At 43.3% G+C, this 23505-nt stretch overlaps 1 protein-coding gene across 1 annotated transcript in view; it reads left to right on the top strand.

Moving 5' to 3' along the window:
- Positions 1 to 23505, top strand: part of LOC121539472 (cysteine-rich motor neuron 1 protein) — a 118224-nt gene that overhangs the window by 57406 nt on the left and 37313 nt on the right. Inside the window, exons 3-5 of the mRNA XM_041847991.2 lie at positions 8344 to 8586; positions 10685 to 10805; positions 10951 to 11072. Of these exons, the coding sequence (XP_041703925.2) occupies positions 8344 to 8586; positions 10685 to 10805; positions 10951 to 11072 (486 nt within the window). The remainder of the gene's footprint in view (positions 1 to 8343; positions 8587 to 10684; positions 10806 to 10950; positions 11073 to 23505) is intronic.

Genomic DNA, 23505 nt, shown 5'->3' with positions numbered 1-23505 from the left:
CACCCTTCAACAGAGTTGTAATGGGAGCTGCGACTTTGCCAAAGCCCCGGGATAAACCTCCGATAGTAGTTGGCGAAGCCAAGAAAGCGCTGCACCTCCTTGACCGTGGTGGGAGTCGGCCAATTACGCACGGCTGAAATGCGATCTCACTCCATCTCCACACCTGAGGTGGTAATGCGGTATCCGAGGAAGGAGACGGACTGCTGGAAAAACATACACTTCTCTGCCTTCGCATAATGGTCATTTTCCAACAGTCGGGCCAGCACTTTGCGTACCAGGGACACATGCTCGGCGCGCGTAGCGGAATACACCAGAATGTCATTGATGTAGACCACTACACCGCGACCAAGCATGTCCCAAAACACCTCGTTCACAAAGGACTGGAAGACGGATGGAGCATTCATCAAACCGTAGGGAATCACCAGGTTTTCATAATGCCCCGTGGTTGTGCTGAATGTTGTCTTCCACTCATCCCCCTCTCGGACACGCACCAGGTTGTATGCACTCCGGAGATCTAATTTGGTGAAGAAGCGCGCCCCATGCATTGACACGATCACTGAAGGAATGAGGGGGAGAGGATAACTAAATCTTATCGTCGCCTTGTTCTGTGGTCGATAATCAATGCAAGGGCGCAGACCTCCGTCTTTCTTCTTCACAAAAAAGAAACTTGAGGAGGCGGGTGAAGTGGAGGGACGTATATACCCCTGGCGAAGGGACTCGGTGACGTATGTTTCCATAGCCTCCATTTCAGCCTGTGACAGGGGATACACATGACTCCTGGGAGGCACAGCATCTACCCGGAGGTTTATCGCGCAATCCCCCGCCCGATGAGGTGGTAACTTGGTCGCCTGCGTTTTAGATAACGTGTGCGCCAAATTCGAGGTATTCGGGGGGATTGCGCACGGTGGAGGTACTGTCTGGACTTTCCAACGTGGTTGCACCAACGGAAACACATAGACACCTAACCTGACACTCTCGCGACCACCCCGTGAGAAACCTCTGCAGCCATGAGAATGTGGGGTTGTGGAGTGCTAACCAAGGGATACCTAATACCACAGGGAAAGCAGGAGACTCAATAATAAAAAAAGTGACTTGCTCGCAATGAGTCTCGTGGGTAATCATGGTGACTGGTGCTGTAAAAAAGAAACCCAGACCCTAATGGTCGACTATCAAGTGCTCTGATGGGGAGTGGAATGGATAGGGGAAACAATGAAATGTCTAGACTGTGTGAGAATGCCCTGTCCATAAAGTTCCCAGCTGCGCCTGAATTGACTAGCGCCTTACACTGGGGAACTACAATGTAATCAGGAAAGTGGATGGGTAGGTTACAGTGCGCAGCAGAGGGCTCTGAATGAGTGTGGGTGTTCGATACCTGGGGTGATGCGAGAGTGCCCTGCCTGCCAGCTCCAGACCCAAAAGAACGCTTTGTGCCACCAAAGTGACACTGGCGCTGTCGTCCTCCGCTCGGTTCCACCTAGCTCCATCAGCTCGGGATCCGAGTCGGCCGGGGTGGGAACGGGCAGACCCCCTCCAGGACGTCCTCTGTCTGCCAGCAGGTTGTCCAAACAGATGGCCATGTCCACCAGTTGCGTGAAGGACAACATGGTGTCCCGGCAGGCTAGCTCCCTTCGGACGTCCTCCCGCAGATAGCACCAGAAGTGGCCGATAAGGGCCTGCTCGTTCCACCCGGACCCAGCTGCTAGAGTCCGAAACTCCTAGGCGAAGTCCTGCACTCACCCGCCTCTCGTCCTTCGGGCGGGTGATCGAAGACAGCCTTAAAGAGGCGAGCGAACTCCCCGTAGTTGTCCAACGCGGCTCCTCCTTCATTCCAGACCGCGTTGGCCCACTCCAGGGCTTTCCCCGAGAGGCAGGAGACGAGGGCGGACACCTTCTCCCGCTCCGATGGGGCTGGCCTGATGCTGGAGAAGTAGAGCTCCAGTTGGAGGAGGAATCCTTGGCAGAGAGCAGCTGTCCCGTCGAACTCCCGTTGTCGGGATATATGGATCACTCTGGGTGCTGGGGTGTGGGTGGCTGGATCTGATTGGCCAGCTGGTCTCGACAGATTGGGTCCTCTCTTCTCCAGGCGTTGGACGACCTGAAGAACCCGATCCATCGCTTTTCCCAAGCTGGCTAGCATCGTTAAACGCTCCTGGACCCGTGCCACGACTTCAGGCATTCGCTACTCTCCCACTGACTCCATAGCTGGTGGGGGATTCTGTGACAGTGTGATTTGAAGGAGTTAGGCGCAGGAGGGTAAATCACAGAATACAGAGTTTATTCCGTAGTACACAGTTACGCTGGGTAGCGTTAACAGTCCTGTGCGCAAAACAGGCGCACTGGAACAAATACAGGCACACAGGGAAAATATACCCCGACAATACAAAGTACAGGTAGCTCCACCGAGCTACAGTCATCTAACATGAAACAATCACCCACAAGAACAAGGGGGCAGAGGGAACACTTATACATGTACTAATGAGGGGAATATGAACCAGGTGTGTGTAATTGACAAGACAAATGGAATGATGAGATATGGAACGGTGACGACGAACACCGAAGGCCGGTGACGACGACGAACACCGAAGCCTGCCCGAACAAGGAGGGGATGCAGCTTCGGAGGAAGTCGTGACAAATGGTCACCAACCTTTTCTGAGTCAAGATCACTTTCAGAGTCAAAATGCAAGCTGAGATCTACCACTCAGATGTAAAAAAAAAAAAAAGACTTAAAAACTTAAGCCTTTGCAACATTAAGCAATTAAAAACAGTTCTGTAGCAATGTGGTTTGTGCAGTAGGCTATAGGCCCAATACATTATCACTGCATATTGGCTATGCTTGAATTGCCCTGCCAATGTTGTTCTACTCAGACCATTTAGAAATTATATTTAAAACAAATTGGTATATGATCACACTGGAAATAGATAATTTGTTGGATTACTTGTGAGGCCAAGCTGAGTGAGCATAATATATACAGTGGGGAAAAAAGTATTTAGTCAGCCACCAATTGTGCAAGTTCTCCCACTTAAAAAGATGAGAGAGGCCTGTAATTTTCATCATAGGTACACGTCAACTATGACAGACAAATTGAGAATTTTTTTCTCCAGAAAATCACATTGTAGGATTTTTAATGAATTTATTTTCAAATTATGGTGGAAAATAAGTATTTGGTCACCTACAAACCAGCAAGATTTCTGGCTCTCACAGACCTGTAACTTCTTCTTTAAGAGGCTCCTCTGTCCTCCACTCGTTACCTGTATTAATGGCACCTGTTTGAACTTGTTATCAGTATAAAAGACACCTGTCCACAACCTCAAACAGTCACACTCCAAACTCCACTATGGCCAAGACCAAAGAGCTGTCAAAGGACACCAGAAACAAAATTGTAGACCTGCACCAGGCTGGGAAGACTGAATCTGCAATAGGTAAGCAGCTTGGTTTGAAGAAATCAACTGTGGGAGCAATTATTAGGAAATGGAAGACATACAAGACCACTGATAATCTCCCTCGATCTGGGGCTCCACGCAAGATCTCACCCCGTGGGGTCAAAATGATCACAAGAACGGTGAGCAAAAATCCCAGAACCACACGGGGGGACCTAGTGAATGACCTGCAGAGAGCTGGGACCAAAGCAACAAAGCCTACCATCAGTAACACACTACGCCGCCAGGGACTCAAATGCCAGACGTGTCCCCCTGCTTAAGCCAGTACATGTCCAGGCCCGTCTGAAGTTTGCTAGAGTGCATTTGGATGATCCAGAAGAGGATTGGGAGAATGTCATATGGTCAGATGAAACCAAAATAGAACTTTTTGGTAAAAACTCAACTCGTCGTGTTTGGAGGACAAAGAATGCTGAGTTGCATCCAAAGAACACCATACCTACTGTGAAGCATGGGGGTGGAAACATCATGCTTTGGGGCTGTTTTTCTGCAAAGGGACCAGGACGACTGATCTGTGTAAAGGAAAGGATGAATGGGGCCATGTATCGTGAGATTTTGAGTGAAAACCTCCTTCCATCAGCAAGGTCATTGAAGATGAAACGTGGCTGGGTCTTTCAGCATGACAATGATCCCAAACACACCGCCCGGGCAACGAAGGAGTGGCTTCGTAAGAAGCATTTCAAGGTCCTGGAGTGGCCTAGCCAGTCTCCAGATCTCAACCCCATAGAAAATCTTTGGAGGGAGTTGAAAGTCCGTGTTGCCCAGCGACAGCCCCAAAACATTACTGCTCTAGAGGAGATCTGCATGGAGGAATGGGCCAAAATACCAGCAACAGTGTGTGAAAACCTTGTGAAGACTTACAGAAAATGTTTGACCTGTGTCATTGCCAACAAAGGGTATATAACAAAGTATTGAGAAACTTTTGTTATTGACCAAATACTTATTTTCCACCATAATTTGCAAATCAATTCATTAAAAATCCTACAATGTGATTTTCTGGATTTTTTTTTCTCATTTTGTCTGTCATAGTTGACGTGTACCTATGATGAAAATTACAGACCTCTCTCATCTTTTTAAGTGGGAGAACTTGCACAATTGGTGGCTGACTAAATACTTTTTTTCCCCACTGTATATATTTTTTTTACAGGACTGATGGCGTGCATCTGATGGTCAGTCTGAGGGAGGGAGAGATCAGCGGTGAGGCTGCCTCTCACCTGACTCACCGTCCCTCCGCTCTCCCTCCCTCCGCTGAGAAAAGAGGACACAGTCCAGCTGATGGCGAATCTCATGTCGCACTGCATTATTTCTGCCTCTTGCACCAATTCATGTTGGTACTCCTATGACCAGAGAAAGTGAAATATTTCTTGATATTAAAAAAGACAAGCTGCTAATAATAACAACGCACGTTTATCAGAACACTTTCATATTCTCATTCATTGCAGCTGCGGTGCTGGTTGTAGCGTGAGCATGCACATTTCATGGCTTATAAAAGTGTTGACAGTGCTCAATAACTTAAACATTAACTTACTCATGAAATCGGCAGCTCTTTGCTGTATTTGTTGAGTCTCTCTCTAGTAATGGCTTTAAAAATTTTGAATTCTCACAGTATCAACTTTGATGTATGTTCCAGGTTTCTTTTTACTGTCGATGGCTTGAGGAAACTGTGCAGACACGGTGATCTGAGCTATCTGATTGGCCAGCGGTAGTGAGAGACGGTTCGAGTCACGCCTTTGATTTTAAGGAAATATTCATCCCATTGAAATAGAAATCCACATTTGGGTCAGGAAATGCATTTTCAGAGCTTACCACATCCATAAAGGAGAGAACGTAGCTACAAAATGTTCTCTGCTTTTTGCAGCTGAAAAGCATACACTCTGACGTTGACTTGCACTGCTACACTGAACATAGAAAGGGGAGGAATTGGTTGGCAAATTGGCAACATTTAATTTGCAATTTGCTAGCTACGTATGTTAACATGTTGAGTAAGTCTCTACAACACACACACTGCTGACAGCCTATTACATTACACACATCCACTGTGTCCTACTAAAGCTCGATACCTGTTGTCATTTACATAAACAATTATATATTTTCATGTAGACATACTCATATGGAGTCAATGACTAAGATGAGGTACCAGAATCAACTGTAAGTCAATTGTTACCATCTATTTCCTTGCCAAGCACCATTATGTTGGATCTTTCCCAGCTAGCAGGCAAAACTGGTTGAAATAACGTCATTACAACATTACACTTTTGTCCGCTGGATTGTTGCTGTGTTCAGAAGAGTTCAATTGACCATCCTCTGACATTCACAGATGCTCTTAACCATAGCGTCTAACAGACCTAAAAGTTTCATAGGGTCAGAGTGAAGGAGTAGGAGGATGTTGTTACCGTACCAACATCAATTGGTCCATTTCTTCGAAAGATGTTGTTTACTTTCAAAGGTGTTGTTTACTTTCCATAATTTCCATGGGTAAACCATGCCATTTGGTATCCATTTTGCGCTTACCTTTTTACATTCAGCAGAAATATGTTTCCACAGTCCTTTTAGTGAGCGGTCCATTGTGAACTCTGAGATGTGAAATACGGCTGTATAATCACACCAACACAGTTGTTAAATATGAACAGCTTTCTAATAGACAGAAAGGTGTCATATTCTTATGTCATCCGCAGCTCCTCTTTTGTAGTTCCTTTCATTGTGTTCCCAAACACTCTCCTCCATCTAATATAGCCTAATTATCCTCCTCTCAGAGTATCACTGCTCTCTTTTAGGGTCCTCTTTCTCATTTTTTCTCTCTTTCTCTGTCCGACATCACACAGAATCAGTAACTTCCAGTAGAAAGACAGAATATATGTATTTAATACAGTGGATGTGTTTTTTAAGAGCCAATGTCAAACAAGTAAGTTAGTACAAAGGCGGATTCTATAGTAATTTTTCCACTATTCTCTATACAGCTCTGAGCTCGGCTAAAACATTTAATTAAAGAGACCAGAATCATTATCTTGTTAGATTAAACCATTTTCTCTTTCTGCTTTTTCCTTCTTTGTTGCTTTGCACAAGATCCTGATATGATTTGAAAAAGAGATACAAAAAACAGAAAGCTATCCTTGTCTTTCAGTGTTGGGGAGTAGTGAACTACATGTAGTTCAACTAGTAATGTAACTACATTTTGCAGTAGCTTAATGGTCGTTGAACTAAATTGAAATCTAGGTAGTGTTTTCAGTAGTTAATTACTTTTTTGACATGTAGCGGTGTAGCTAACTACTGGAACTACACACTACTCTTTTTGAAAAAATTTTATAAAATATGTGTAAATTAGGCAATAATTTCCTTTCTTTTTCGGAATCAGACCTGCCTAATTCTCACTTGAAACATTGTTTTTGTGTTTAATAGGCTAAATTACACATTCTATTAACATATGGCCCAATTTGTAGTCTATGACATTTCAGATTTACATATGATAATTTTTCATGAACTAGTTTAGATGTAGTGAACTACTTTTTCAAAGTAATTTTATTGAAGTAAAATATATATAGGGTAGCTTTAATGTAGCTTAACTTCTTCCAGTGTGAAGTAATTGGTAGCTTGGTAAACTATATTTTCAGAGTAGCTTCCCCAACACTGTTGTCTAACTTGTCTTCAGTAGTGTTTTTGCTAATCTGCAGTCATTATAGAATTATAGATTGGCTTTACCAGACAGGCCCTTTGCTGAGGTAGCTGGAGCCTAACTTCACAGCGAAGCTCTATTCTGTGTTAGCTAAACTTGACCCGTCACAGAAAATCATTATACTACAGAAGCTTTTGTCCAACCCTATGGTGAAACTCTTTCTTCTTCTTTCTTCGTCAAGCCCAACAAAAACAACAAGAACAACACTTAAAAGCCAGTCGTACCCCAGCGGCAAATAGGCCGGCTTCACTCAGAAAGATCAAACCTTCTAGAGTTACCTCTAGAGCTTCAGGAAGTAAGACTTGGAGGCCGTTATAAAGCAGAGTGGATTACCTTTTAATTTTGCAGTGTTTGACGTGTGTGTGTTTGTGTGCATGTGTATGTGTGTGTGCGTGCATGTTTAACTTTCGGCCAGTTAGCCTCCTGCGTCTGTGTGTTATCCTGAAAGAGAGGGGGTTAGCACTCCACACTTCTCTCAGTTCCTGTTTGTGTGCTCTACTCATCATTCCACCAGTTGACATTTACACTTCATTCACATTCACATAAATGTTCAATGCTTGTTTTACCTGCCCCTCTGGTGCACTTTATACTTCCTTAATCTCGCTCTCTGTTTCTATAAAGGTCAGATTCGTACTGAATATGTGTATAAAATCTTGGACTTTGACCTGCATGGTCAGTAGTCAATTTGATTGACTGCCCAGTTGACACCTTTTAGTTCCTTGAACATTTATTCTTAAAGGTTAGCAATAACATTCCTGATTCCTCTAATGACTTGCCCAGTTTTCTTGGTGTCCCCACCCTCTGCGTGGTCGGTAATAACCGGATGCATCCGGTTTTCAGGGGAAATGGAAAGAGAACCTGTTACACGACTTCCGCTTTTGGACGTTAACAAGGTGAAACTCCATTTTAACTCCTCCTCCATATTTACTGGATTGGTTGAACAGTGCAGAAGAGAACCTACCCCAACATTTATTTTTCTCATAAGCACCAGAAACAAAGAAATCCCGCTCAGGCTTTTCTTTTATGCCTGCTATGTTAGGTTAGGGTGTCGCAAGTGTGATCCTTTGAGAAACATTCGCTGAGAAAAACAGTCAAGTTTTAAAGTTTCCGTTTGAAATTCCTTTAAATGTTTTTAACCCATTACACTGAAAATAACAGCCAGGGCAGATTATTTAATCTATAACTGTATAAATATTGGTTTAAAGCTACAGTCAACAATCTGATCTCCTCTTTTGCAGAGGAGCGGCCTGACTGTTCCAAGGCGCGGTGTGAGGTGCAGTTCTCACCCCGCTGCCCTGAGGACTCGGTGCTAATCGAAGGCTACGCACCCCCTGGAGAGTGCTGTCCCCTGCCCAGCCGCTGTGTCTGTAGCCCTGCAGGTTGCCTGAGGAAGGTGTGCCAGCCTGGATATCTCAACATCCTGGTGTCCAAGGGCACTGGGAAGCCTGGAGAATGCTGTGATCTATATGAGTGCAAGCCAGGTAGCTACAAATAACAATTCATCGCAACTATTTGTGACATGGCAACAATGTTTTCAGATTCTGATACTTAGCTCACTGTAGTAATAATAATATTTAATTTGTAGAATTTCTTAAACTCAATGCCCAAATTGTAGGCTACATATGAATGTGTTTACACTCATGAATGGCAGCTGTATCTGCCAGTGGTTTATCACCTCTGAGCTGTGGTGTGGCGTAATGTAGGCCATAGCCAACAGAAGCAATGGTTGCTAGGATAGGAATGTGCCGGTGCCGTGACCTCCCTGTTCAGGTCGGTTTTCTTAACACACACTACTCCCAATGTGCTCCTCTCCAAGGGTTTTTACAATCAGGGTAATTGCCATAAACACTTACAAGGAGGAACATACAGTGGGGAAAAAAAGTATTTAGTCAGCCACCAATTGTGCAAGTTCTCCCACTTAAAAAGATGAGAGAGGCCTGTAATTTTCATCATAGGTACACGTCAACTATGACAGACAAATTGAGAATTTTTTTCCCAGAAAATCACATTGTAGGATTCTTTATGAATTTATTTTCAAATTATGGTGGAAAATAAGTATTTGGTCACCTACAAACAAGCAAGATTTCTGGCTCTCACAGACCTGTAACTTCTTCTTTAAGAGGCTCCTCTGTCCTCCACTCGTTACCTGTATTAATGGCACCTGTTTGAACTTGTTATCAGTATAAAAGACACCTGTCCACAACCTCAAACAGTCACACTCCAAACTCCACTATGGCCAAGACCAAAGAGCTGTCAAAGGACACCAGAAACAAAATTGTAGACCTGCACCAGGCTGGGAAGACTGAATCTGCAATAGGTAAGCAGCTTGGTTTGAAGAAATCAACTGTGGGAGCAATTATTAGGAAATGGAAGACATACAAGACCACTGATAATCTCCCTCGATCTGGGGCTCCACGCAAGAGCTCACCCCGTGGGGTCAAAATGATCACAAGAATCCCAGAACCACACGGGGGGACCTAGTGAATGACCTGCAGAGAGCTGGGACCAAAGTAACAAAGCCTACCATCAGTAACACACTAGCCGCCAGGGACTCAGATCCTGCAGTGCCAGACGTGTCCCCCTGCTTAAGCCAGTACATGTCCAGGCCCGTCTGAAGTTTGCTAGAGTGCATTTGGATGATCCAGAAGAGGATTGGGGAGAATGTCATATGGTCAGATGAAACCAAAATAGAACTTTTTGGTAAAAACTCAACTCGTCGTGTTTGGAGGACAAAGAATGCTGAGTTGCATCCAAAGAACACCATACCTACTGTGAAGCATGGGGGTGGAAACATCATGCTTTGGGGCTGTTTTTTCTGCAAAGGGACCAGGACGACTGATCCGTGTAAAGGAAAAGAATGAATGGGGCCATGTATCGTGAGATTTTGAGTGAAAACCTCCTTCCATCAGCAAGGGCATTGAAGATGAAACGTGGCTGGGTCTTTCAGCATGACAATGATCCCAAACACACCGCCCGGCAACGAAGGAGTGGCTTCGTAAGAAGCATTTCAAGGTCCTGGAGTGGCCTAGCCAGTCTCCATAGAAAATCTTTGGAGGGAGTTGAGAGTCCGTGTTGCCCAGCGACAGCCCCAAAACATCACTGCTCTAGAGGAGATCTGCATGGAGGAATGGGCCAAAATACCAGCAACAGTGTGTGAAAACCTTGTGAAGACTTACAGAAAACGTTTGACCTGTGTCATTGCCAACAAAGGGTATATAACAAAGTATTGAGAAACTTTTGTTATTGACCAAATACTTATTTTCCACCATAATTTGCAAATAAATTCATAAAAAAATCCTACAATGTGATTTTCTGATTTTTTTCTCATTTTGTCTGTCATAGTTGACGTGTACCTATGATGAAAATTACAGGCCTCTCTCATCTTTTTAAGTGGGAAAACTTGCACAATTGGTGGCTGACTAAATACTTTTTTCCCCACTGTAGCTTCATAGCAAACATAGAAGGAGGAATATTATTTATATAAAACCACATACTTTATAGTTTACAGTTCTTTTCTTTATCCAATTTGAGCCCACTGCTACCTCTATGATGATTGTCTTTGTGTTATACCCTACCTAGTGTTTAGTGTGGACTGCAGCACAGTGGAGTGTCCTCCTGTCCAGCAGGTTCAGTGTCCACCTGACAGCTATGAGACCCAGGTTCGTCTCACCGCAGACGGCTGCTGTACCCTTCCCACCAGGTGAGCCTCGACCTCCCCCTGAATGCAACAATCATCACACTCTCTTTGGCAGTCCTAAAAAGTAGTCAGGGTAAGTCAGGTGTGAGGGTGGTCTATCTGATGTGTACTAACTCTATGACTCCCCCTCTCTCCATCCCATCTCTAGGTGTGAGTGTTTGCCTGGCCTGTGTAGTTTCCCACAATGCACCGCCGGGAGCTCCCCCGAGGTGGTCTTCCACGGCGACGGTACCCCCGGGCGATGCTGTGATGTGTACGAATGCATCAACGGTGAGTTTGGCCCTTCTCGCGTACTCTGCTTGGCTCTGGCCTGAACCACACAGCTCCCATATCACTGTTCCTGAGCTGTTATTAAGGAATGAGTGATACAGGATGGATGGCAAAGCCTTGTTTTCCTGCTTTCTGCTCCTGTTAATTTTAAAATAATATTGTACCGTGCCAGGCCAGCTGACGGGGGAGGTTAGGAGATATCACTAAGATGACAAGAAAATATTTACAGTGAGCTCCAAAAGTATTGGGACAGTAACACATTTTTAGTTGTTTTGGCTCTGTACTCCAGCACATTTATACAATGATTATGAGGTTAAAGTGCAGATTGTCAGCTTTAATTTGAGGGTATTTTCATCCATATCGTGTGAACCGCTTAGAAATTACAGCACTTTTTGGACATAGCCCCCCCATTTTACGGGACCAAAAGTATTGGGACATATTCAAATAAAGTAGTAAAAAGTGTTTGGTCCCATATTCATAGCATGCAAGCGTGTGACTCTACAAATTGGTTAGATGCATTTGCTGTTTGTTTTGGTTGTGTTTCAGATTATTTTGTGCCCAATAGAAATGAATGGTAAATAATGTATTGTGTCATTTTGGAGTCACTTTTATTGTAAATAAGAATAGAATATTCTTCTAGATTAATGTGGATGCTACCATTATTACGGATAATCCTGAATGAATCGTGAATAATGATGAGTGAGAAAGTTACAGATGCACAAATATCACCCCCCCCCCAACAAAAAATGCTAACCTCATTTTACATTACATTTTAGTCATTTAGCAGACGCTCTTATGACTTACATTATTATTATTTATTTTTTTCATACTGGCCCCCCGTGGGAAACGAACCCACAACCCTGGCGTTGCAAACACCATGCTCTACCAACTGAGCTACATCCCTGCCGGCCATTCCCTCCGGCCATTCCCTCCCCTACCCTGGACGACGCTGGGCCAATTGTGCGCCGCCCCATGGGTCTCCCGGTCGTGGCCGGCTACGACAGAGCCTGGATTCTAACCAGGATCTCTAGTGGCACAGCTAGCACTGCGATGCAGTGCCTTAGACCACTGCGCCACAGAACCTCCCCTGTTATTGTAATGGTGAGAGGTTAGCATGTCTTGGGAGTATGATATTTGTGCACTTATTAATGATTCAGTTAAAAGTGCATGGAGCATTTTAAGAAACTAAAAGTCCATGGTAGCCACAATTCTTAATCAATTGCAGGGCTAAACTATCTCTAGAATAGTCCCTAGGTCTTCCTTAATGGTCCTGTTAATCAGGTGAATGGCCCCTGGCAAAAACAAGGCCCTGCGCCTATTGGTGGGGCACTTGAGTCAGCGCAGGTGACGTCCAAGGGGGAGCAGTTGGAACTGCGGGTTGAGGACATGGGTGCTGTCCCCCAGATTGTTATAGGCCTTCCTCCTGACCTGCTGCTCAGAGAATGAAGCCAGTCTTCTGAGAGGCACCCCGGTGATCTTAGAGCAATGGCTTTGAGGCGGTTCTTGACAGAAAGGGATGTGAACCAGCATACGAAGGAGAAACACAGAACGCTCTCGATGAAAGAACTGTAAAAGGTTTGCAATATTGATTTGTGTACACTGTAGTATAGTATTCTAAAGTATACTACAGTTTACTACAGAATTCTATAGTAAGTACTGTAGTATTCTATAGTACATTGTAGTGTTTTTTCATGTGGGATTGTAAGCAGAAGAAGACAATTACCCCACCCTCAATGTGCTCTGTTTCATCAACCCAGCAGCTTTTTTGCCTTAGATTCTGCAGGTTGAAGAAGAGTGCAAATTAGTGAGGAGTAAGAGAGAGGTGGTTGAATGGGCAGAGGATACTTTTCAAATTAAAGCAAATTATGAATGATTTATGGAGCGGCGGAGAACTTTAAAGGGTGAGCCAGCCTTAAAATAATAATTTAAAGACCTTGCTTTTTTAAAAGGGTAATCTCTAGTATCTTAAAAAAACGAATACATTTGAAAGATTGTTCCTTGGCTCTGAGAGGAGGTCTAAGAGCCGTGACATATGTTGCAAATTACGTGCGAAAAGCGAATCTACTGTAGCGAGGAGGAGATTTTTTCCGTTGGTTGACGTTGGGGCGACAGGGGAGAGGGTGTGACAGGCAGCACTGAACTTCCCCTCTTAGCCCTACTAGCTAGAACAAGCATCTGTTGGCGATGTGCAGCCAGGAGCAATGGGTTCAGAGATCTGCCCTGGGAACAGCAAAACACTGAACAGAAATATAACCTGATTGAACATCTGGTTCTATGGTGGCTTTATCTGCCTGGATAGAGGGAATAGTAGGGAGGGAGAGCGGGAAGCAGGGAATGAGGGAGGGGGGAGATTATTTAATATTCTGTGGCTGAAGGGGGTGGAAAGGAAATGGGGAGTGAAGATGAACTCATCCCTAAAGGGTGGGAACTGATCTGGGGATCAATAGATCAACAGCTGTTGAGCACACGTCACCCCTGCAACACACACACACACCCACACATAAACACACACACACTGCAACACTGCATCTCTGCTGTAATCCTACCTGACCCCTTCAGGGCTTGCCGTGACTCCCAGTAATTCACATTCAGCGAATGAACGGCAAACGGCAAACACACAAAGACAACATGATAAACCCTGAGGGTGATGCTTAAGAGATACACAACCACTGCTTAGTAGGAGGGCTACAGATACAGAGGTATTTCTACACTGTTATTGATTGTGATAATCCTACTTACATAGATGTAATCTTTGATAAGCAATCGCGGCTGGCTGCTCAATATTGCTGACACATACAGCATTTTTGAATGTGTGTGTGTGTGTGTGTTGTGTGTGTGTGTTTGGAACATACTGTTCTCAATCAATGACTACTGACAGAGTTTTTCAGTGTGTTTCGCTACAGGGGAACTGAAACGCTCAACAGCTGTGTTATGGTGTTCATTGGACAATCTAGACTTTGCAGACAAATATTGACCCAGACTCCTTGATTTAGTTGTTAAACCAGATTTCACCATTGCTTTTCTCTCCGATGTGTGCCCATTCGTTCAATGAAAGGCAGTTGAATGGACATAAAAGATTTCTGAAGTCAGCAAGCAGAACTATCAAAGGACTAAAGGATGTCATGTCTGTCTTCTAACACTACCTCCTCACAACCATCTGTGTTGGAAACCCTATTCAGGGAACACAAATAGAACATGGGGCCAGGACATAAGGAGGAAGGTTTGACTGGATGAACTGTGGAAGCCATCTGCAAACAGTGGTGTCTGCAGGCTTCTGTTGTCCCACTCTGATAGTAAATGTTAGCAGCAGCAGACGAGACATGAGACAGCTGAGGTACTCTACAGAGCATGTTTGGAATGGCCTTGGAGCCTGCTGCTCACACACACACACACACACACACACACACACACACACACACACACACACACACACACACACACACACACACACACACACACACACACACACACACACACACACACACACACAGTTAGGTACCAGGTAGCTTCCTCCTCAGACTGTGATCTCACCCTCCTGCTTGGAGATAAGCGTTTCATCAGGCTGTGTGTGTATGTGTGTGTGTGTGTGTGTATGTACACGTGTGTGTACAAGTGTGCGTGTGTTCTATGTGTGTGTGACCGGGATCTCTCCTCTAGACAAATAATTGAGGTTCCTGTCAATAGTTAAATCGAGGACAGTCTTAACTGAATGAACAATGGAGACAAAATGCAAATATGAACATTTATTAAAATAGTTTGGGGGATGGCCTCGTCTCTGAGGAATTATCCTCGGCGCCAGATGCTGTGATGGCAGGTAGCCCTATGCGGGGCAGCTGGCATCAATAGAATACCCCCTCAAACCTGCCCCCCTCCCCCACATGCTGAAGTTCCAACTTCAGCAAGTGAGAGAACAAGGGGTAAGTTGACAAATAAATACGTCCCAAGATTTATGCTCATTGGTGAAGAGAAAGGTGATTATTGCACGAATGTGGTGAAGCTGCATTATTGTGTCGTGCTCATAGGCTATAAGGTGAATGGCATTCTGCATGTGCCTAATGTTAAAAGAGGAGGAGAGAGGAGAGACATGACACTATGCTGATAATGATAACGTTTGTAAACACTAACATAATATGATACATTCCAACTATGCCCATAGAAAAGGAAGCAATGTGAATTATATTGTGCTTACTGAATGAAGTTAAAGTAAGCTAGCCATTCAGACCTGCCTTACTGATTGAACCTTCATAGGTTTTTGTCAAGTTTGTGGCCTCAGTCTCTGCTCCTGCCAGGGAGGTAACTTAGAGATGTGGATAGCCCTTACACACACACACACACATATACACACACACTCACAATTAATCTGCTTTCTAGTCAATGAGTCAGCCCTTTGATACTGTGTGATGTTGTCCGTGCTGGAGATGCTCAGAGGAAATGGAAAGTGAAGCCTTTTGTCTTGTTGGTGACAAAGGAGCTGGAAAAGCTGGCAATCTCTTCTGGCAATTAGGGTAGATACACTTAACGAAGACATTTCTATTGAATGCGTGTGGCATTTGGATTGAGTGTGTAACTGTTGGGCCCCCGTGTTGAGGGTCAGCGTGGCAGAGGTGATGTTGCCTACCCTCACAACCTGGGGTCGGCCCGTCCTCAGAGATGACATACTATATGTGCCTATTCATGCCCTGCAACGAATAGAGACAGAAGCAGGCTGGTGTTATTTCAGGCAAGCTGTTGCTATCTAACAGCATCTAGACAGCCATTACTTCTACTTCTGCAGACTGATCCGACTACATTGACATCGTTCAATTTTCCCATCAGACTTTGCATAAACATATATAATATGTGTAAAGCATGCACACTGACTGACAGACTATATGATTACTTATTTATCCATCTCTATGAATCAGACATGATTCTCTCTGATGAAAGCAGAACACACCCTATTGACTCAGATCATTCATGCTTAGGCCGATTCAGGTTTATTCAGACTGCCCATTTGAGGGCTGAGAGAGAACAGAAAAGGGCAGGCTGGTGGTTGAAACAGGACTAGTGGTTGCCATAGTGAGGCAGGTGATTGACAGTTTATGTAATCCGCTCAACACATGGTCTGAGAGTGAGTCGGGAAACCACCTTAAACGTCTTGATCTCACGTTGTCGGTTTTTCATAGGCTCCTTTTCCCTTTTTGAGTATTAACTTTGCTATGTCAGCCCTGGCCTCAGCCTTCCAAAAGCAGTGTGTGTACCCGACCTTAAGAAATTAGCCCAGGGATAATCCCTAGCTGTCTATAGGGCCGGGTCGTTCTGCCTGCTCTGGGATGACGTGGAGAAAGCCAGACAGAACAATGTGCTCTATCTTACAGCTACAGCCAGATTAACACACATCAAGTTATGAAGCAGCCTCGGAATGTTCAACAGAGGCAGACAGCAGTCCGCTATTTTGAGAGATTACTACTTACCGGTACCTTAAACCCCACTCTGGCTTGATCAGCGACTAATGTTATGTCAGTTCACAGACGGCGGTTAGAGTAAACAACACATTCCTGGACCGCTCAGTCAGAAGAGAACCTGGTGCTGTTATTGGCTTTAGAAACAGGAAGTTGACTAAAGGTCATCCGCTCCACTCAGAAACACTGACTCTGTTTCAATATCCTTTCTAGTCTCAGACCTGGGTTCAAATACTATTTAGTGTATTTCAATTACTTTCAAAGACATTGAATATTGGAATGTATTTGGAAATACACTTGGAAACTATTTGAAAATACTCATATACACTGACTCAAATACACTCCAATGCATTTAACCCAGGTATTTGAAAATAGTATTTGAAATAAGTATTTGAAAATACTTTAAAATAGTAGGCAATAGGAAATTATTTGAAAATACAGTACTTTCAAATACTTCCAATAGAAGTAGTTGATTCTGTCCACATTATTTGAAAGTACTCAAATGCACAGAAAATAAGTATTTAAAGCTGCAATATGTAACTTTTTGGGCGACCCGACCAAATTTACATAAAAATGTGTTTTATAGATCTGTCATTCTCGTTGAAAGCAAGACTAGGAAGCGATAGATCTGTTCTATGTGCTCTATTTCTATGCTTCCCATTCTTAAGTTTAGTTTTTGCGTATTTTACTTTCGTTTTTGTACAATATACAATATTTTTGGTTAGGATAAATATATTTCACAGCCGTTTACATGGTACAATGATTCTCTACACTATACTTGCTTGTTTTGTCACAAACTGAAATTAGGTGAACTATTAGAATTTTAGCAACCAGGGAATGGTGGAGCGATCTCTGCATAGTGCATCTTTAAATAACAAATACTCAAATACACATTTATTTGAACCCAGGTCTGACAAGTCTAGGCTAGCATACCACTTTGAGTGAAGCAAAAATATATGCGCAACATGTAAAGTGTTGGTCCCATGTTTCATGAGCTGAAATAAAACATCCCAGAAATTTTCCATACCCACAAAAAGCTTATTTCTGGCAAATTTTGTGCACAAATTTGTTTACATTCCTGTTAGTGAGCATTTCTCCTTTGCCAAGATAATCCATCCACCTGACAGGTGTGGCATATCAAGAACTGATTAAACAGCATTATCATTACACAGGTGCACCTTGTGCTGGGGACAATAAAAGGCCACTATAATGTGCAGATTTTTCTCACAACACAATGCCACATATGTCTCAAGTTTTGAGGGAGCTTGCAATTGGCATGCTGACTGCAGGAATGTCCATAAGCCTCCTCCAACGTCATTTTAGAGAATTTGGCAGTACGTCCAACCGGCCTCACAACCGCAGACCACGTGTAACCACACCAGCCCAGAACCTCCACATCTTGCTTCTTCACCTGCAGGATCATCTGAGACCAGCCACCCAGCTGATGAAACTGTAGGTTTGCACAACCGAAGAATTTCTGCACAAACTGTCAGAAACCGTCTCAGGGAAGCTCATCTGCATGCTTGTCATCCTCACCAGGGTCTTGACCTAACTGCAGTTTGGCGTCGTAACCGACTTCAGTGGCAAATGCTCACCTTCGATGGCCACTAGCACGCTGGATAAGTGTGCTCTTCACGGATGAATCCCGGTTTCAACTGTACCGGGCAGATGCCGCCATGTGGGCGAGTGGTTTGCTGATGTCAACGTTGTGAACAGAGTGCCCCATGGTGGCGTTGGGGTCATGGTATGGGCAGGCATAAGCTACTGACAAAGAACACAATTGTATTTTATTGATGGCAATTTGAATGCACAAAGATACCGTGACGAGATCCTGAGGCCCATTGTTGCGCCATTCATCTGCCGCCATCACCTCATGTTTCAGCATGATAATGCACTGCCCCATGTCGCAAGGATCTGTACACAATTCCTGGAAGCTGAAAATGTCCCAGTTCCTCCATGGCCTGCATACTCACCAGACATGTCACCCATTGAGCATGTTTGGGATGCTCTGGATCGACGGCGGGTTCCAGTTCCCGCCAATATCCAGCAACTTCACACAGCCATTGAAGAGGCAACAATCCACAGGCCACAATCAACAGCCTGATCAACTCTATGCGAAGGAGACGTGTCGCGCTGCATGAGGGAAGTGGTGTTCACACCAGATACTGACTGGTTTTCTGATCCACGCCCCTACCTTTTTTTAAAGGTATCTGTGACCAACAGATACATATCTGTATTCCCATTCAAGTGAAATCCATAGATTAGGGCCTAATTTATTTATTTCAATTGACAGATTTTCCTTATTTGAACTGTAACTCAGTAGAATCTTTGAAATTGTTGCATGTTTCGTTTATATTTTTGTTCAGTGTAGTCTGCTAGTATATACATTGGAACACAGTGATTGAATAGGCGCAACAACTTAACCTATAAAGTATTTGGAGGAGAACAACAATTGATCGGGCCTGGCAGCCATTGTGAGATCAGATGTTGTTTATGTTTCATTGCATCGCTGTAAGCAGTAAGCACTATCACTCAATAAATTCACATTATTCTGAACTCTGAAGCTGTTTGTGTGATGCAGCCTTGATTTGTAAGTGTTGTTGCCTGCCTGTCTGGTGGGGCCTTTGTGTGTTATTCTGTTCATCCACAGAGCTGAGGCTTGTCTGTCTGCTGAGGTAGAGGGGGAGGCACACCTGTCGAGTGCTGCATGTTATCACATTATTTAGTCTCTGTCTCAGCAGCACAGCCAAAACATGAGGGTGCGGCAGCATGGGGGAATGAAGAAATCTGGCTAGCTGGCTGCCTGGCTCGGAGGGAGGGAGGGAGGAAGGGATGTGATTGGTCTGGTCCAGACATAGGGGAGAGAGGGGGGTGGTTAGGGGGATGGCAGGGGAGGGGAAAGGAGGAGAGAACTGTACACGAACAGAGAATAATAGACAGACAGACAGATAGGTAGAAGGGTTGGACAGGAGTGCACCAGGAGAGCATGGTTCTCACTGGTTCCTGATAACTAAGAGATAGGACATTACATGGAAGGTTTAGTACAGAGGAACAGGCGGAGACCTCTGCTTCTCTGTTTTCTATAAATATGATGGTGATAATAACCCTGGAGAACATTGTCTGCTGCAAACAACCTACTGTGTGTTTATCAAACCTCAGTTAATGTAACTGGCTGTTGTTTTCTACCATGGGAAAGTACACACATAGAAGTGGAATGACTAGTATAATCTAGAATAGATTATATTTCTATGAACACAGGTACCATAGGATTGGACTGCTATTAATACCATTTTCATTTATAGCTATCAAATGAAGGCCGTTGGCGGTCGAAACCTTTTAATGTTAACCTTAAAAGACCACTTCAATCAGCTTGTAATTTTTATGGATAGCAGATCATTTCTTCAGTTCTAATATGTAGCTATACTAGTCACAGTGGTCCTGGGATGAAGTATACCATTGAAGCAGTTTATATGCTACAGTATATTATTTCAATCCTACACTCCTCTCGTATGCCAGCAGGTTATGAGTGTCTTATTCTTGCTTCTGCCGTTCTTCTCCCCAGGAGCTCACAGCTTATATGTGCTAGGAGGCTCCTACAGAGTATCTGTGTGTGTGTGTGTGTGTGTGTGTGTGTGTGTGTGTGTGTGTGTGTGTGTGTGTGTGTGTGTGTGTGTGTGTGCGCCTCAGGAGTACTAGCTCCCTCCTTGTTCTCTCTCCTCACACACTCAAATGCTCTCCTTCCAAAGAACTGCAGTCAAAACCAAAATTGGTTCACTGAATACAGGCTTTCTGTATGCTAGGAGTTTGGGGTTAAATTATATAGGTGTGAAGTTTGTAGTTGTTCATGCATCCATGCTTGCCGTTGCATGGCACTGTAGGCCTAAGCTTATTGTGAATTTTGTTAGCAGTCAAAGACACTCACACGGTGTACAAGTAAGAGTTGGTTAGCTAAGTGGTTCGAGCATTGCTCTTAACAGCGTGGGGAAATGTGTGGCCTAACACCTAGTATTTTTTTAAAATCCTTTGTCAGCCGGTAACTTTCTTGCAAACAACTGCCGGTCCCACAGTAATTGACTGTTAATTAACATAAACACGTTTAGCATCTCCGGCTTCCATGCATAGCCTACAAGCCACTGATGCAGACCTTTGGAACATCTACATTTAAGAAAGTCTAATAAATACATGTAATATAGACTACACCATCACAATAAATCCATTATTTATTTTAGGCAGGTCTAAAGAAACATTATGATATGAAGAAAATGTAGCCTATTTCAGAAGAACAGAATAGCATATTCTGAGTGATCCTTATGTTAGGCCCTGATCTGGTTATGCAATATGGCTGTGGGCTACAGTAGTTCATTTAGCAGATAAGATTAGCTTATATTTCCTGTGGCATTATTTTATATTTTATATAAATGTTATATAAAATGCATGCGCTGTTTCTTGCCTTACAGTCTGAAAAGAAAAGGTTCCTGGAGGAAAGGGTTCCTTAGATTGCAACACCGGCGGAACCCCTAAAGGTGCCTGCAGTAACCTTTTCCCTGACGAACGTTTTAACCCCATAAGGTCGATGTCCGCGCCCCCGCGGAAATCTAATTAGCATAATACAACAATCCCCATAGAAATCCGTCAGTTTAAGCTAGAGATTTTGCGGTGAAAGGTGACAGAGCTAGAGTGGTGTTTGTCAGACCATGAGACATCCCAAAAATCGGTCTTCTCACAAAATCGTCTGTAGCATTCAAACAGTTTAGCCTATAAACTCACGAACACGATGGTGTTCTCCGTTGTGCTCTACGACCCCCACAAGCGTCTTGGGACTCGTCTGAAGTCAGTAAAGCCGATCTGCCAACTTCTGTCTGTAGCATCCGAACAGTTTGGGTTACACACTAATATGGCCTCACAAGACTCGTCTGAAGGTCCCTTGGTACCAGTAGAAAAAATGAATGGAAGTATGTATGGATACTGTTTATTGCCAAAAATAAGGGGTTAAATACATGTAAAAAAAATAAATAATAATAAACTAATGTTTCCAGTTCTTTCTTTAACTGTATCTCTAAGATATAGGACAGACACTTCAGAACAAACTTCCTTTAGATCAATTTTTTGGGGACTATCTGTTGTTCTATGTAGTGAATCTGTAGGGGCTAATAGCAGTAAGGCCAAATACAATTTGTCATCAAATAATGTTTAAAAAAATTTTTTGAGGGGTCTTCAAATTCAAAATCAAATAGCAAAATGATCCTTGGTATGACCTTCTTAAAACAAATCCATATGGCTTAGTAGAACCCCCCCCCTCCTCCCTCCCCCGGCTTAGACAGGGCTTAGACTCTTATGGGTTAAAAAGGTTCCTCAAAGAACCTTCTAGGGTTTTAAGGTTCCTGTAGGAACATTTTATGTCCCATGTATTCTATTATGAATAATAGCAATACTGCTACTACTACTACTACTACTACTACTACTACTACTACTACTACTGTACTAATACTACTACAAATAATAATAATAATAATAATAATAACAATATACTATTAACAATAATAATACACATAATATTGAGTGGCAAACTTGTAAAGTCACAAATTCATTTTATTGACATTGAAAGTCACAGAAATCCAAATATGCAATCAATAAATAGTCAACCGTTAACGAACCTTCATATTTGATGTGTATCGACAACAAGATAGGAACCTATACTAAAAATACTATAATAATTATTGTCATCAACTATACCAATCAAAAGACCCCATCTTACTGATAAAAATGATATATTTAGATACATGGAGAATATTTCACAGGTCAATAATCAAAAATAGGTATGTAGAGACACTAACAAAGCATTAGCACATTGGATAACTGCTTTCTAAGTGGTTTCTAATTTGAATACTTTGGCTGTTACATCTGACCTCGCGTTACTTTGTGCTCTGGTCTCCCCTATCCCTCTCTACAGCAAAAGGTTTGCCATTCAACATTTGCTGGTAATTTACCCCCCAAGAACACATTTCTGAGTATGTGCTCTGCTATCAGCTGCTGTGATGATGACAAGACAGTATGGAGAGGGAGAGTATGGAGGACAGAGACAGGAGTAACAGAACACACAATAATCACACTGTAAATACATTCATTTACCATTCAGTTAGTAATGGAAAATACAAAGAAATAACACAGAACACGCTATACTCACACTGCAAATACATCCAAAGACTTTATAGAGGCTAACCTGTTTGTAGATCCATAGTGAGCTTTAAACATGGTCTTGCTTTGGTCTGAAATGCAGACAGAACAGGCCGCCCCAATACACCAGCCTGAAAGACATCAATTAGACTCAAACGCAACATAAACAACATGAGTATTAAATATCAAATGCATCAAACTAATCTGAGGTGTTTTATTTATTTATTCCTCTTTTTGTCAAGTTTAACATAACCTACATTGGGTCATCTCTCTCTCTCTCTCTCTCTCTCTCTCTCTCTCTCTCTCTCTCTCTCTCTCTCTCTCTGTGTCTCTCTCACTCTCACTCTCACTCACTCTCGCTCTCTTTCTCTCTCTCTCTCTCTCTCTCTGCAATATGTAACTTTTTGGGTGACCTGACCAAATTCACATAGAAATGCACATTATAGATCTGTCATTCTCATTGAACGCAAGTCTAAGAGGTGGTAGATCTGTTCTATGTGCACTATTTCTATGCTTCCCGGTCTTCTGTTTCGTTTTTTGCTTCTTTTACTTTCTGTTTTGTACACCAACTTCAAACTGCTGCTCGAATTGACTTTTTCCCTTCTCTCACTTCCTTGGCTGCTCTCTCTATCTTGAGTTCATATGCATGACACATTGCAAAAATACTATGCATAAAACGGAAAAAAATGTAATCATCATTTGTATAGGGTATGGTGGCCATTGGCTTAACTTACCCCAAGGCAAACATTTTGACTATATTAGCCCACACAGCTACAAATATGCACTTTCATGCTAAATTTAGAACCTCATATTGAAGC

This window comes from Coregonus clupeaformis, chromosome 25, assembly GCF_020615455.1.
Source record: "Coregonus clupeaformis isolate EN_2021a chromosome 25, ASM2061545v1, whole genome shotgun sequence".
Classification (NCBI taxonomy): Eukaryota; Metazoa; Chordata; class Actinopteri; order Salmoniformes; family Salmonidae; genus Coregonus; species Coregonus clupeaformis.
The sequence above is the reverse complement of the archived record's forward strand: the minus strand, read 5'-3'. Positions and strand labels throughout refer to the sequence as shown.